The sequence below is a fragment of the Cavia porcellus genome, unplaced genomic scaffold (genome assembly GCF_034190915.1).
Source record: "Cavia porcellus strain 051 isolate PalLab524CR breed Dunkin Hartley unplaced genomic scaffold, mCavPor4.1 scaffold_16, whole genome shotgun sequence".
Taxonomy (NCBI): domain Eukaryota; kingdom Metazoa; phylum Chordata; class Mammalia; order Rodentia; family Caviidae; genus Cavia; species Cavia porcellus.
Window position 1 is genome coordinate 269098 of NW_026947499.1, and position 16893 is coordinate 285990.

The 16893-nt window shown below is 41.5% G+C and overlaps 1 protein-coding gene across 7 annotated transcripts; it reads right to left on the minus strand.

The window, feature by feature from the left end:
• Positions 1-288: 288 nt before the first annotated feature.
• Znf26 (zinc finger protein 26) lies at positions 289-15744 on the minus strand. 7 transcript variants are annotated; one of them, XM_063225392.1, is made up of 6 exons: positions 15448-15743; positions 11873-11958; positions 7422-7573; positions 7013-7139; positions 6652-6747; positions 289-2073 (listed from the first exon to the last, which is right to left on the minus strand). In XM_063225392.1, the coding sequence occupies exons 5-6, from the start codon at positions 6710-6712 to the stop codon at positions 704-706; spliced, it is 1431 nt and encodes a 476-aa protein (XP_063081462.1). In that variant the 5' UTR covers positions 6713-6747; positions 7013-7139; positions 7422-7573; positions 11873-11958; positions 15448-15743; the 3' UTR covers positions 289-703. The 7 variants fall into 7 exon arrangements, with proteins under 7 accessions (XP_063081462.1, XP_063081461.1, XP_063081459.1 ...); XM_063225391.1 differs by lacking the exon at positions 11873-11958 and adding an exon at positions 12936-13033; XM_063225389.1 differs by lacking the exon at positions 15448-15743 and adding an exon at positions 12936-13033.
• Between the last annotated feature and the right edge of the window lie 1149 nt (positions 15745-16893).

The window sequence follows — 16893 nt, forward strand, 5'->3', positions numbered from 1 at the left end:
GTGAGATGAAATAGGAAAAAATTACTCCAAGAGAAAAGGGAACTAGAAAAAGAAGGGAAAAGAATAGTGAGAAAAGGAGGATAAATGGAAACAAAGCTTTGTAAACCAGGAGGGGAAGAGAGGCTGAAGGAAGGGGGAGGAAAACGTGAAGAGCACAGATTCCCTAAGATGAATGTCATCATTATTATATCTAAATTGTACCAATATAAAATAACAATCCCAAAATTTTAAAAATATTATTCAGTATCAATTAGGGAAAGTCGTACAATAATTTCTTAATTTTCAGAATGAGTTCCTTGTGGTTTTATTTACATATTTAAACAAAAAACTCATACATCATAGAAAAGTCAATTGTTCATCATATCTGAGATTTTTACACCATTTTATAAATAAAAAGTTTCAAATCTGGAATGTGGCTTTCCACGAAACATTCTTTCCACAGGAAATGCTTCCGGATTTGGGAAACCTCAGCATGAGCACCCAGTCTTCACAAGGACACCTCCGCTCGGTGCATTCACTTCTCATTTGTCATTCTCCTCTCTGCGAAAGTTTGCGTGCCTGGCCTCTGGCACTGTTCACACACTCATCCCAAAGGACTGCTCTCTCCCCTTGGTTTTTTGTCTATTTTTAGCACATCCTGCCTGTGCCTGTGCAGCCTCTGAGGCCTCTGGGATGCCCACTCCTGTGAGAAGGCTTCCAACGCTCACTTCATCACTCGCATCTCACCATTGTGAGTTTTTCTGTGGATGCGAAGCCCTGAGTTCCAGCAGAAAGACTTTCCACACTCAAAGCACTTCCATGGCTTCTCTCCTGTATGCACTCTCTGGTGTTCACTGAGGGAGGATTTCTGAGTAAAAGCTTTCCCACACTCACTGCACTTGAAAGGTTTCTCTCCTGAATGGGTTTTCTGATGAATCTGAAGGGATGCCTTCCTTGGATAGGCCTTCTCACATTCACTGCACTCATAGGGCTTCTCTGTTGAGTGGGTTCTCTGGTGGATGATCAGCTGTGACTTCCCACAGAAGGCTCGTTCACACAAGCTGCACTCATAGGGCCTCTCCCCCGTGTGCGTCCGCCTGTGAATAACGAGGTAGGACTTGCTGCTGAAGGCCTTCCCACACTCACTGCACCCATAGGGCTTCTCTCCTGCATGGGCTCGAAGGTGAGCAGAGAGCTGCTCCTTCCTCCCAAAAGCTTTCCCACACTCACTGCACTGATAAGGATTGTTTCCCGTATGGACACCCTGATGCACCACAAGCTGTGTCTTCATGTTGAAGGCTTTCCCACAGTCCCCGCACTGGTAGGGCTTCTCTCCTGTGTGCATTCGGACATGAACCAGGAGGTAGGACTTGCTTCTAAAGGACTTCCCACACTCATTGCACTTATGTGGTTTCACTCCAGTGTGAGTTCTCTGGTGTACAACAAATGGGGACTTCAAGCTAAAGGCTTTCCCACATTCACCACATTCATAAGGCTTCATGCCTGTGTGACTTCTCTGGTGTAAAACAAGCTGAGACTTCCAACTGTAGGCCTTGCCGCACTCACTGCATCCGTAGGGTTTCCCTCCATTGTGGACTTCCTGGTGGACAATGAGCTGTGACCTGAAAGAGAAGACTTTCCCGCATTCACTGCATGTATAGGGCTTCTCCCCTGTGTGAACTCTCTGGTGGGCATTAAGGTTTGACTTAGCACTGAAAGCTCTGTCACATTTAGTACATGCGTAAGGCCTCTCCCCTGTATGGATACGGAGATGGACGATGAGCTGTGACTTACAACGAAAAGCTTTCCCACATTCATTACACACACAGTTTTTTTCTATGTGGTGAGCTCTTTGATGTTTAAGGAAATATGATTCCTCATAACCATGAAATTTATCAGGATTCTTTCTTATATAACTTCTGCTAAAACCTGAGTTTTTCATCAAGCTTCTCACATGTGCATGATACCTATAGAGCCTCTGTCCAGAAGAAACAGGGGTTTTGCTTAGATGAAGTTTTCCAAGCACATTGCATGCATAGCTTCTCTTAACACTTTCAAGTTCATCTTGATTTTTCTGGTACCATTCTTCCCAACCTTTCAAGAAAAAAACAATACAAAACCATTCAGAGTTTTAAAATTCTGATATAGAATTGAAATACGTTTCAAAATACCTAAAGTTGTATAGTATGCATAAGGCTTTTTACTTCAATACACAGACAAAAAAAAAAGCAGTAGTGAGTTTTCTTCCTTTTTTAGGTAACAGGCCTAGGACATGGGTTCAGATGAAGTACTGGTCAACAAAAGGGGCAAGGGTACTGAATCTAACCAGACTAGATCTCTTCTTGTTTGTGAGATGGTAGTGAATTAATGGTAGTAGAAAAATATTTTTGACAGGTTTTTCAAAAAAGGGTTAGGATTAGAGTTCTCATACCTATATCCCAGGACTCTGGGAGGCTAAAGCAATAGGATTGTGAATTCTATCCCAACCTGGGCAATTTAACAACTTAGAGAGACCCTTTCTCTAAATTTAAAAAAATACAAAAGGGGCTCAGTACAAAGGCCCTGGGTCAACATTCAGCTTCATAAAAAGAGGTGTTTAAAAATTTCTCCCTGCATTTAAAGGCCAATTCCCATTTTATATCTGAACTACAAGACATATAATAAGTAGGGCAAGGCCTTTAGGTCTGGAGACAATGAGACATCAGGGTGTAGATGAGCTAAAAAGTTAATACTTCAAACAGAAAAAAACACCAAGCGCAAAGTTACTGAGGAGGGAGGCTGCTTGGAATGGTTTAAGAAACAGAAAAGGTCTAGGATGGCCACAACCCACAGTGAACAGAGGAAAACAAGCAGCAAATTGTGCAAGGGCACAGGAAAACATTGTCACTGTATCTAAACATTATCACTTTATCTTAAAGGAGATCACAATCAATACTTCTCTTTAAAAGACCTGTTTTAGGCTGGGCATGGTGGCTCATGTCTGTAATTCCAGCACACCTGTAATCCTAGGACTTGGGAGGCTCAGGCAGGAGGATCGTTGCAAATTCGAGACCAGCCTGGGTTACAAAGTGAGCTCATGGCCAGCCTGAACTGCATAGCGAGACCTTGTCTCAAAAAGACATAAAAAGAGAACTGTTTCATTGTTATGTAAAAAATAAACAGCAAAAAAGGAAGACAGAAACACTAGAAAGTCTCCTTATAGCAGCCCAGTATGGAACATTAACGGCTTAGGCTACACTCTTGGAGCTGAGAGGAGGGAGGGGTTAACAGTGGCAACAACAAAGTGGGTTGATCTGCAAAACAGCAGGGGAGCATGCCAGAGAAACACCAAGGATGCTCTTGGGTGTGGTGATGAACACTCAAATGCCAGTGGCATGTCAGACCTGAAATCAGCTCTCAATGAAAGGCAGGGTAAACTGTAAAAATCAAAGGACAAGAGGCATGAGACTGTCCAGGGAAAAGCACTGCGCGTTAGGTGATACCATCTTGGGACCAAACAGCACTCCCTGCTGACTTATGGTAAACAGGGGCAAAAGGGAAGACATCAACAAATGGAAGCCTGCTGAGCACCCTGGTCTGTACAGTTAAGAACAAGAGGTGTTTTTTTGTTTTTTTGTTTTTTTTAGTATTAGGAATTGAATTCATTACCTTGTGCTTACCAGGCAAGTGCTTGAGCCACTGAGCTACATCTACAGCAGAACATGGGGTATTAAAACAAAAAGCATGGAATCAGTGAGGTAAGAGGATCATGAGTTGGAGCCCAGTTGGACTTAGATGCTGACCCCCAAAATAAGAAGGTTAAGGGATGTAGCTCAGTGCAAAGGCCCTTGGTTTTATCCCCAGTACTAAATAAAAAAATAGGCATGTGGTCAGCCTCTAGCAGGTTCCCTACTTCCTTTATGCATCCTAAACAGCCTCATCCCAACAGTGGTGATAAGGTACAGGTTATGCCCCCTGAAAGTGAAGCCATTAAACTCATGCGTGAGAGATGAGACTATTATGATTAATGATTAGCAGTCAGAAGAAAGGATGCTTGGGCTTAAAATCATATCTAGATAACTCTTGGTTGCACTATTGGCCTAACAGAATTGATCAGAAACAAAAACAAAACAAATCTCACTATATAAAGACTGCACTAGGGTGGTGACGCTAGCCTGTGATTCCCACACTTAGGAGGTTGAGGTAGGAGATTTTCTCAAATTCAAGGACAGACTAAATTACAGACTGAGACCCTGCCTCAAAACAAACAGGCTGGGTATGGTGGCACACACTTATAATCCCAGTTCTCAGGGGCCTGAGGCAGGAGCACGGCTGGAAGTTTGAGACCAGCCTGGGCCACAGATTGAGTTCAAAGCCAGCCTGAACTACATAATGAAACCCTATTTCAAAAGACTACCCCCTCTGGGGCTGGAGATTTAGCTCAGCGGCATAAGCGCCTGCCTTGCAAGCAGGCAGTCGTGAGTTCGATCCCTGGTACCGAAAAAGACAAAAAAAAAAAAAAAAAAAAAAAAACTACCCCCTCACAAATAAATAAATAAATAAAACCAGAAAACAAAACAAAGACTATAAGCCTATTCAGCTTGGAAGGAAATTGCAAGTCTGGTATGAATCTGTAACTTTTTGACTTTTTTTTGTGATGGTGGTAATGGAAATCAAATCCAGCGGCTCAAGCATGTTGAGCAGGTGCTCTATCATAGAGCTATATCCACTGTCCTATCTTCAACCCTAAATACTCTAAAATACAAGCCAGGCACAGTGATGAATGCCTATAATCTTAGGAATCAGGAAGTTGAGACAAAAGGATTACCACAAATTCAAGGTCAGTCTGGGCTGCATAGAGAGTTCTTTTGCCCCTGTTTAACCCAGCCTAAACTGCACAGCAAGACCCTGTCTAAAAAACAAATGAAGACAATTCCCCCCACCCAAAAAGAACCAAAAACCCTACTCCCACAGGAATAACCTGCTGTTTAAATCGAAGAACCCCATGGCATAGGTGCTCTCTCAAAGTTCGTCTCAGTTTAAGATCCACAGAGGATGACAGAAAAGAACTCTTTTCAAGTCAAGTGCCAGATGTTGTCAATTTGGCCAGCCAATTTGATGATGAGGATCCAGGATGAGGCTCTTCCCTGATCTTTTCCTGAAGGAACTGTATGAAATGCACCAACAATAAATGTTCTCATCCCTTCTGGAAAGATTTCCCTTGCTTGAAACAGGTGCCTTTTAACTATTTGACTCGGATCATGAGGGCTTCATCTACCTCTGTTAGACAGTACCACATATACCTCAGGCCTTGAAATTGGATTCTGGCCCAGAATGACAACATGTACTGTTCCTTTCTGAGAAAGGGTGATCATACCTCATAGCAACACAGGTATCTCTGAAGCTGGACAACTGGAAAGAAGGTACTGCAGAACTGCTCAAGGCATATAACTATCATTTGAGGCTGTGAGTTCCTTATCATTTTGCTATAGTTAGGTCAGAAATGTGAGGATCTGTGCTTTCTGTAAGCAAATCCCACAAGAACAGCTAAGGAAAAGATGAGAGTTCTCAAATATGTTTAAGAATCTACAGTTGATGTGGTAGTACCCTCCTATAATCTCAGCATTTAAAGGCTAAGGCAGGACTACTGTGAGTTCAAGGCCTGCTTAGGCTATGTACTGAGTTTAAAGCTAGCCTGAGCTACACAGCAAGACCTTATCTTAAAAAAAAAAAAAAAAAAAGAATCCATACTCTCCAGGTAAGACAAAACACTAATCAAGTGGTGTAGGTAACAAATGAGTAGACATATGATGTCAGGTTTCAAAAGACAAAGTACTAACAGAAACAGAAGCAGTAGAAAGATTAAGGAATGACAGGGTCCCAAACTGAGCCACAGAGGATACAGGCCCACATGCAACAGCAGCAACATTAAGATGGGGGAAAGCCCTGGGTTCCAGTCCCCAACAACAACTAACACACACACACACATATACACACACCATGAGGAAGGTAGGGAAAAATGCTGTCTTTGCAAGAAAGTTCCTTCCCATTTCTGATGCCAGAGTGAAGTTTTGGAAATTACAGGGGAGCTCTCTTGCAGATGCAAAGACCAAGTACAGCAGAAACAGAAGAAAAGATCATATTTGCTGTTAAAACAGTGGGGAGATTTCAATCTTCAGAATGAAGGAGGCACTCAATAGTTATAACACAGAAGATGTTTCCACAGGCTGAGTGTAGAAAGCAAACTCCTTTGGTCCAACAAAAGGTAAGTGAAGGTCACAAAAATTCTCAGTGACATACATATACCAGTTGTAGGATCATGGGTTAAATCTAAGCAGTTTAACAGTGGAAGCAAAAGGGCAAATCAAAGTAAAGGAAACAGAGGGGGATGAGTCTCACCAAGTGAGAGGAAGGAGAAACCCTTGGAAGATCTTGTTCATCTTGGGAAGGAAGGAAACTAATCCAGAAGGTGGGTTCTGAGCAACATTTAGGGAAGAGGACCATGCCCATCTCTAGGAGCCAGGATAGGAAGGGGAGCCCAACATCTGAGGAATTCAGGTGGCAGCTACTGGATTAACCCATCAGCCACATCCATTCAAGGGCTTTCCAGAGCTTTTGTGCTCAGATGATATGGTGCCGAGGCCCAAGGAGCAGCCAGTTTATTCCACAGCCTCCTGGTTCTCACTCACCCACCTGCACACCTCTGAGTGGACATTTTGGCATTTATTATCCATGGCTCTTCTCCTTGCTCCATCTTGAAGATTAAATCAGGTTTATTACCATGATACCCTGTTAATGGAAAAATCACAATGGATGCAGGTCAAGGTAAGGATCAGACTACAGACTCACAAGCTACAAAATAAAACGGATCATTAGTACTTAGAGAAAGATTATAACTAGGGGGTAAGGGCCGAATGAGGACCAAGAACATATGACATCTAAAGTTCCTGTTCACAGTCATAAAATACTTTTGAGGACCCACGATAGATCAAGGAAAGAAAGGCAGATAGCAACTCATGACTTGACCTGAGACAGGCAAGGAAGCTGCACTTACCCACTGATAACAAATTGTTGTAGTTTTCCAGGGTCACCTCCCTGTACAAGTGCCTCTGTGCTGAATCCAGTAGCTGCCACTCTTCCCAGGAGAACTCCAGGGACACGTCCTTGAATGACAATAATCCCTGCAAAAACATATACCCCATTCAGCTGGATGCAATTACATGAAGTGACATGGGAAAGAGAAACATCCCTCCATAGCATCTCCTGGGCTCAGCATTTACTTTGTAGGAGAATACAATCAACCAGTCAATCAATCAATCAATCATTGAGCCTCTATATGGCAGATACTCTTTGTATCCTGGGTCCTAAAGATTTCAAGATGTGTAAAATCCAATTTTGTTATTAACACACAATTTTGTAAAAAGAAACAAGCACATATACATTGAAGTGTATATAAAACAGACCTGGGTTACATTCCACAGAATTGGAAGAAAAATTCTTAGGAAGGTCTAGACTTGGCTCTACTGAAATACTGGGGCAGTTGGAGGTTGATAATGATTCTCCAAGATGATGAGGTGGAAAGGGAAAATCAGGGTGTTGTTATCATGGAGTTCACCTGTGAGTAACGGGAGCAAACAACAGTGTATAAACAGAGGAGTTCATCCTCCTACTTGCTAGAGTCCAAAAGAACCTGGGCTAGCAGGGCTCCACTTGCAGGGTAACCCAAGTCTAAGATAAGCCTGGTACTACATTCAAATCTAAACAGCCACAGAATGGGTTGGAAATGAACAGCAAGAGAATTAGCTGGTTTCTTTTGTGTCCACTGGTAAGAACAAGTACACGGGAGATGCATCACGTAGAACATAGGCAAGGCTAGTTAAGCCCCAGTAACACCACAGACCCAACAAAGGGCTCCCTGTGAGTAATAGGTGACAGTCAGACTGCAGAACACATCTGTCTTCCCAGAGGAAATAACCAGGGTACATGATGTAAATAAGAAAGGTAATCAAGCAATGTTTGAAGAAAAGCAGGCTGAAACTCCAGGAAGACATATGGGAGCTCCTATGTGAAAACTCTACCATTTAAAAGCAAGATCAGTAAACCCCTCCAAAAAAGGCCCAGAATTAAGTAATTATAAAAAACTTCCAGGGCTGGGGATTTAGCTCAGTGGCATAAGCGCCTGCCTTGCAAGGAGACAGTCGTGAGTTCGACCCCTGGTACCAATAAAAACGAAAAAGACAAAAAAAAAAAAAAAAAAAACTTCCACAGATAAACTAAATGTTAAGAACAGAACATTTCCTAAAAGTAAAGTGCTCAAAAACATTATTGATTCTAAAATCTTATACTAACCAAACTAAATGGCAAATCTCTTTCCTAAGTACACATATGTTCAATGATAATGTTTGGAGCCACTTAAGGAATTGTTGCACTGGTACAGTGCTACTGGTGTCTCCAAGGATAGAGGCCTGACAGTATATAGGACAGCCCTCTACACAGAAGAAGCACTTGCCCCAAATATTGAAAGTGGTAAGGCTGAGAATCCTGGCACATGCTAACAGAAATAAGCTGCCATGTCTACCTAAATACAAGCACAAAAGTGTTCACGGTTGTACACCATATATTCCCATGACTCTGGGAGCCTAGGGCAAGAGAATCACAAGTTTGAGCCCAGCCCAGGCAACTTAGCAAACCCCTGTCTCAAAACTGCTGGGCATGATGGCATATGCTTGTCATCCAAATGATTTAAGAGGCTGAAGGATAAAGATGTTTAAACCCAGTATGGGCAACTCAGTGAGACCCTGTCTCAAAATTTAAAAATAAAAAAAAAAAAAAAGAGCTGAGGATGTAGCTCAGAAGTAGAGCACTTGCCTAGGATGCATGAGTCCCTGAGTTCAATCTCCAGAGCTTGAAAACAATTTAAAACTACAAAACAATGGAGAAGCTGGAATGGTGGCTGCAATCCCAGCAACTGAGTAGCTGAGGCAGGAGGATCACTATGAGTTTGAGGCAAGCATCAGCTACACAGTGACTTTAAGACCAGCTAAGACCTTGTGTAATGACCTTTGTGTAATGACCAAAAAAAATGGAGCAAAGTCTTTTCAGGTGGACATCCACAAGCAAAAAGAAATAAACCTAGACACAGATCTTATTCCCATAAATCAAAATCATAAAAAATCAAACTACATCACATATAAATGTATAACACAAACGTATAAATTTTCTAAACAAAAACAGCACAAAATCTAGATGATGCTGGGCTTGATAGTAACTTTTTAGTATGGCACTGTATGTATAATCCACAACACATAATAACTAATAAGCTGGACTTCATTAAAATTAAAAATGACCGAAATTTAAAATAGGGGCACTGCCAAACGTTAGTGAGGACAGAACCCAAGGCCCATGGATGAACACACCAGGGTTTCCTAAGTTAAACTGAATGAAGAGGAATTTTCATGCACCACATTTAAAATATATAATTTATGTACATAATTCATACAATTTCCTTCATTTTAAAATATCTTTGTTATAACACAGGTATGTTAAACCTGCAGGGCAAAGGATGGTCACATGTAATAGCAATAGCAATTTTCTTTCATTTCTAGGAAATATAAAATTGTACAGCCATGCTATAAGAGAGTTTGGCAGGTTTTTTTTTTAATAACACTAAACACACTCTTACCATAAGATCCTATAGTTAAAATCCCTAGAATTTACCCAGAAGGAAAGAAAACTTAAGTCTACAAAAAAACAAATCTGCACATGGATGTTTGAAGCAACTTTATTCATAATTGCCAAAACTTCGAGGTGGCCAAGACATCCTCAATAGCAAATGGATATATACAATACATTGGCACATATATAGACAATAGAGCATTATTCAGTACTAAATGAGCTATCAAGCCACAAAGAGATACGTAGTTCAATCTGGCCTTGGACTATGTACCCAAGCTGGCCTGAAACTCATGGCAATTTTCCTGCCTCAGCCTCCTCTAATGCTGGAATGACAGACATGCACCACCACACCTGGCTAAGTAAGTCATTTTGCAAATATAGAAGTATGATATTTTGGGAAAGTCAAAACTTTGGATACAGTAAAAATGCTAGGAGTTGCTAGGCGTAAAAAGAAATGAAGAGGTACAAAGTATTTTTAGGACAATAAAACTACACTGTATAAAGCTGAGCATGGTGCTATACACCTGTAATTCCAGCTAATCAGACAGTTGAGGCAAGAAGAGTGCGGATTTAAAGCCAACCTGAGCAATTTAGTGACACTGCCTCAAAAAGAGGGTGGGGGCAGAGACGTAGCTTGTCCAGCATAAGTAAGGGCCTAGATTCAATTTACACACACACACACACACACACACACACACACACACTCTTTTCTATGATACTACAATGATAGATACACATCATTATACATTTATACATTTGTCTAGATCCATTGTACATACAACACTGAGAGTAGATCTAAATGTAAACTATGGACTTGGGGTGATCAAATATAATAAATGTACTCCTCCAGTGGGACACATTCATAATGGGGGAGGCCATGCATATATGGGGACAGGAGATGTACATGGTATCCAATTTTTCTGTGAATACAAAACTGCTCTTTTAAAAAGAATCTTTCAAAAAACTAATGAAATAGGAGATACTCATATAGGTGTAGAACTGTTCATTGTTTCAATGTCTGTAGTAACAACACAATGAACACAAATTTCCACTAGAAAAATAACATACAAATATGATACATTCATGCTACAGAGATACTTACAAACTAAAGAACAATTCTATACAATATATATGATATCTATACAAAAAGAAATCTTTTTAAAAATTATTTCATTTATTCTTGCCTTGCAGTTTTAAGTTAGAGCCATGTTCAGGGCAGCCTCAAGTGTTCTTTCTGCCTCAGCCTCTCAAGTAACTAGGACTACAGGCATGGCCACAGCAATTGACCTAAATTGTGTGTGTGTGTGTGCACGTGCAAGCACACATATGTGGTGACAGAGACTGCACCCAGAGCTTCACTCATGCTCAGCTAGCACTTGACCACTGAGTCACTCTTCAGAACTCTAAAATTTTTTAAATGTTGAATTAAGCAAACTTGACATTTTACCTGACTGCATATTATACTCAAAAATAATTTATTCAATTATTTTTAGAGAATTTAAGCTATTTATATGCCAAAAGAATAGGAGCTTAGAGCAGGTCAAAACTGAGAATCACATCTAAAAGCAAGAAAGATACAGGTCCTTGGTGGCAGGGGTTACCAGGTGGAATGGAGGGGTCTCACAGCCAGGACACAGGGAAGTTGGCTCACAGGACTTAAACACCCATTGAAGAAACAGCTCAATAAAATGTGGCCCATTTATATTGTAGAATAAAAAACTGAGTGTTAAAACAATGTGCCCAAACATAAATATTGCACCAAACTAAATTTACAGGAAAATAGTAAACCTAACACCTTATGTTTCCTGTGGAAATGGTCAAGACAGAAACTATCCAAGCTGCTGAGCCAACAGTGCTCAGGCTGTGTCACAGCACTTCTAAAAAGTGAATGCAATTAAAAGGTATAGCAACACATATTGCATTCAATTCCTAGTATGGTATTACTGTGGATCACAAACTCAATTCTCTCCACAAACCAAACTGGATGAGAACCAAATCAAATTTCCCCACAAGGTTAGCGCTGAATCTAACCACTGAATTTGATTTGGTCCTTGTCCAACTCAGTATGTGATCACAATCATGGAATAATCAAGTTCATAAAATGAGGTACCACTGTACTGGAAAACACAACACAACATAACAAAAAAAAAAAACAAAAACAGGAGAATACAATTAAAATTATATTAAAAAAAAAAAAAAAAGAAAAGAAAGGCAACCAGGCAGGGCAGTACACACACACCTGTAATCACAGCACTCTTGGGAGGTTGAGGCAGAAAGAGCGCAAATTCAAGTCCAGCCGGAGCAACTCAGCAATCTATCAAAACTCTGTATCAAAATAAAAAATTTTAAAAAGACCTAGTACTGTAGCTCAGCATGAAAGTCCTTGGTTCAATCCCTAGTACTACAAAAGAGAGACAGAAAAGCAAGCTACTCTCATATGAAAATATAAAGTAGAAACCCATGTACATGATCCTATAGACAAAACATTGAAAAATAACACAAGAATATCCACAAAAAATGCAAATGGCAGTTTTTTCTGGGAAGTAAAGTGGGAGCAGTAAAGGAATCTTTTATACTATGAATATATTCCTGCAGTATTTGTGACAATAAAAATAACAGGAAAGAGAGAAACAAAGGGAAGGGAAGGACAGAAAAAACAAAATAAGGAAGAAAGCAGAAGGTGCGAGGTGTGAAGGTAAAACCAGTTTGCAAAGTGGAGGAATGTAAGACTAAAACGATGAAGGGTGGAGAGGAAGAAAAGGTAAGTGTGTGTGTATGTTTACATATATGCTAAAATGGCAAAAGTGGACAAGGGACATACAGAAACGTTTTTACTCAATAACTGAGTGTTTTAATACTATGTTTGCAACCTCTCTGTGATACTGAAATTACTTCAAAACAAAATAAAGGGGGGATTTAGCTCATCGGTGTAAGTGCCTGCATGGTGGGAATGAGATCATGAGTTCGATTCCCGGTACCAAAAAATAATAATAATAATAATAAAATAACCAAGGCTTTCCAGCACGACTCCTTACCTCGTATGAGGTACTGATATAATCTGGCCTTGTTTAAAGTTAGGGTTACACACTCCAGCACTCAGGCTTTCCTTTTAGCTGGCAAATGAACATTCTGTTTCCTGCCTAAAGACTGAAGGCTTAGCTTCCTCCAAGGCTTGGAATGCAGTTTCCTTCCCCAGTCCATCTTCACATGATCATTGCCTGTCCTTCAGACTATCTGAATGATCTTCCAGGGGGTTTCCTGATTCTATCACCTAGCCTCCCTTTTATGCACATAATACTCACAACTTTTTATGTTGATCCTCCTCTGAGAGTTGCCTGTTATCCTCTGTGGTCACAGACTCTGTCAGTCTTCATCACCCTTGCATGCTCTAGAAAATATCCTGGCTTAACAGTTGTGTTAGTAAGCTTTTCATGACCATAACAAACAAATTTGGGGGGGGGGGATTGTTATTTTGGTTAAAGTTTTAGAGATTTTAGATCCTAATTGTCTGGCCCTATTGCTTTGGACATCTAGCAATATATCGTGGCAGGAGCATGTTGGGGAACAATATTGCTCACCTCTGGGCTGGGAAGCAAAAGATTAGAAGAAGGGGCAGAACTGCCACTATCCCCTTCTAGGCCATCCTCCCGGTGACAAAAAAAAAAAACCTTCCCAAATCCCCTCTCAATAGTACCACTCTGGGAATCAAGCCCTTAACATGTGGGCCCCTAGGACACATTTATGACACAAGGTATTGCAATTATTAAAAAATGTTTATATGTATAACATGTATAATGTTTATATGTATAACTTCGTTGTTTGTATTTAAAGTACCACATCTCCATTTGGGACTACGATGCATGACTAGACACAGGATAAAAAGCCTGGTATCTCTGCCTTCATTTGGGCTTGTCATTTCTCTGGTCATCTCTCTGGCAGTCCACCATGACAGAAAGATCCACCAGATCACACTTTGACCAAGACTGCTTAATTATACTTACTTCTTGCTCCCTTTACCCATATAACTTTAGAGATCTTAAAAGACAAGGCTGAAAATGCTGGTTCCCTTGTCTTCCCAGTATACTTACACTGATTAAAGTTCCTTTCCTGCTTTTTATTATTATTATTTTCTTTTGATTTTGGAGTGAATGGCCAGACCTGATTTGTTGGAAGCCCCAGAATTGGAACTTTGGCATAGGATTCTAGTAATACATGTACTCCAAAACAAGGAAAAATTGTTTACATTTGGTAAAATATATCTTTTAGGTGCTGACAGGTGATAAGAGCACAAAATCAGCAGACAACCTGCCTGGGATTGAATCCTAGCTTTCTCAACTTAATTTCCTGGTATTTCTTTCTTTCTTTTTTTTTTTTTCCCAGTACCGGGGATCGAACTCACAACCATGCACTTGCAAGGCAGGCGCTTATGTCACTGAGCTAAATCCCCAGCCCCTATTTCCTGGTATTTCTTAACACATTTGAGACCACAGGTACATTTCCAGTTTCCTTACCTGTAGAACAGACTCATGAGGTTTGAATGATTTCACACATGAACTGCTTAAAAGAGCACCAGGTCAACAATGGTAGCAACTAATATTCATTAATTTCAAAGTTGTTTTTACTTAAGTATTCTCTGTTCACTTTGGGGGTAAGGGGGATTTGGGGATTGAACCCAGGACCTCACACACAGTTACATTCCCCAACCCTTCAATTTTTTGAGTCAAGGCCCTGATAAGTTACCTGCCTCAGACTTCCAAGTAGCTGGGATCACTTTTTTAAAACATTGCTAATTCAACACTGAGATTTCAGAAAAAATAAATAAAATAAAACATTGCTATTGTACTGTTCCCAGTCAGTGTCCTCATTTTGTTACTTACAGCCTAGCATAACTCACTTTGCAACCATTCTTTATCTTCAAAAAAAAAACTGCACCACCTGAAAATCTCTCTGATGGGGAAAATTTTTCTAAATTTAAACATTAACAAATTCATCTGACACCGCTTTGCCTCAAAGGACACCTTTTTGTAGTGCTTCATATCATAGCTCTTATGAAGTTCTTAAATGTGGAAGAAATCCCACTTTCCCTTTCACTTCTTTTCACACCAGCCCTTCACCACAAGTCTTGTCATTATCCTGAGTCTTCAACTTGTTCCTCTTCCGGGTTTTAGCTGGCCACACTCCTTCTGGGCTTCTGTGAATATATAAGTTCCTTCAACATGTATATACTGTACTGTATCCAATTTACACTACTCACTGCAACTACGGACTCAAATATAACAGTATTCCTGGCCTGAGGACACATCACCACCATCCTCTGGAGTGCAATGGGTTCAGCAATCGCATCACTGTGAAATCTTCCCTCTCTCCAGTCATCAATCATTCAAAAAGCGCCAGTGATTCATTACCCTCACCCAGGTCGCTCCTTTATCATTTGCACCCTTCAGCTCCTCTCTTCTCTCCTTTCCCTGTCCATTCACCTGTTCTTGTGCGCAGTTTTACTCAATTACGCTTCCTCTCAGACCAAAGCTTTTCTAAAACAAAGAACACATCATTTGTCTTTCCATTGTTAGCATCAGCCTAAAGACCCGCACACACAGAAAGGCATTAAGGAACCTCAGAATTCTAGACACACGGCGGTTAACTAAGTATAAAGCTATAGGACACAAAATATCAAAACGAACATTGCTGGCCTCTGGGGGTCAGATCTGGACAGAGACTAGAGGCATCAGGTCCAGGATGTGACCGTGAAGGGATAAACATGGCCACCCACGGTTTCCAGTAAACTTTCGAAAAGCGAGAGAAAACCCTACTTACCCAGCACGCAGCGGTGTGGAAGCTGACAGCCATCGCTGCAGGCCACCAGCACCGAGAGGGTGCGGCCTGAGTCGCTCACAGGGACGCCGCCTCCAGTCTTCCAACCTCGCGGCGCGGCACCGAGACGCAGCCAGGTTCGTCGTAACCAAAGCAACCATTAGCTGGGCCTTACAAGCTCTAGGCTTTCCAGGCTGGGATACCTGCCTAGCCACAGAGCCTCCCACCAGGGGCGGTCTCGGAGTTGGAAACAGAACAGCTTTGGGGACAGCAGAGAGCCAGAAAGCCGCGCAGCAGGAAGTGCGTCATCTCGATGCGTCATACACAGAGCCACCGGAAACCACAGAGCGACGCTCTTCTTCCAGAGTCCTATTCCGAGCTCGTGTTTGCAAGCTTCTTTCTCCAGGTGGCTCGATCTGCGGAGCCAGAACACCCAGCTACCACAAGAATCAACGCAGACCCTGAAGGACCGCTGCCTAGGCAGAGGGCGCAGGCTGCTCAAGCGTCACTGTGAACAAGACAGTACTCAGACCAAAACACATTGCCAAAAAGAACGCTTTGTAACATTGTCAGGCAGGTGGTGTTGAGGGGGTCTTCGACGACCTCCGGTCTCCACACTACCCCTAGCCCCGCCCCTTCTCTCTAGGTCGCTCATCGTCACTCCCGAAATGAACAAAGAAGGGGGTGAGACTGGCTTAGAGCCCAAGGCCCCTCCAGCAGAGAAAGAGGAAGTCAAAAGTGAAAGTAGTGCAAAGCAAAAGTTTTATTTACTTGTGCGAAAGTAGAAGAATTAGCTGCCTTGCAACAGTGTGCTGCAAGGCGGGAGGAGGTTTCCTGAGATCGAGACCGCTGTAAGCATAGTGTTGCTGGCAGCCGAGTTAGTTAAAATATTATAGGCAGTAAGACAGGACTAGATCCTCAAAGGAGCTAGTGCAGATACCGTACAACTGTGGGGCAGACAGACATCTCCTGCTGTGGGCCAGGCCTCAAGACAAAGGCTCAAGCAAATGCATCCATATCCTAAAGACTAATATTCTAATTAGTTCCCTAACCCTGGAATCACTACCATCTCCCTAAGGGAAAGGTCACAAACTCTAAGAATGCCCACTTCCTACTTAACTTGCTTTCCCATTTGTCCCTAATGTAATTAATTTTATCTGAACTATTAATCTTATTGGCTAACTGCAGTTATATCCCACCTTATTCCCATCTGCCTTGTGAGTTCCCAGTCGCCTCCCCCCGCCCCCACGTTAAATCCATGGTTTTACTCTATAAAAGTCCTAGAAAAGATAGAGTCTTGGACAACCCACCCAGGACCTCTTCTGTCTCTCTTCAGACAAAAGCTTTCTTTCTCTCAATAAATATTTCTACTCTTAACCTCCATTGTTCCTAAAATTCATTCTTTGATTTTAGAGAATACAAACTCGCAAACATAGTAGGTCTGGAGTT

Coding starts and splice junctions, on each gene's coding strand:
- Znf26 (XM_023563412.2), bottom strand. CDS start 15,480: ATGGCTGTCAGCTTCCACACCGCTGCGTGCTGG. Junction 7,140..15,447: donor TCCACACCGCTGCGTGCTGG/GTAAGTAGGGTT, acceptor ATGTTTTTGCAG/GGATTATTGTCATTCAAGGA. Junction 6,748..7,012: donor CAACAATTTGTTATCAGTGG/GTAAGTGCAGCT, acceptor TTCCATTAACAG/GGTATCATGGTAATAAACCT.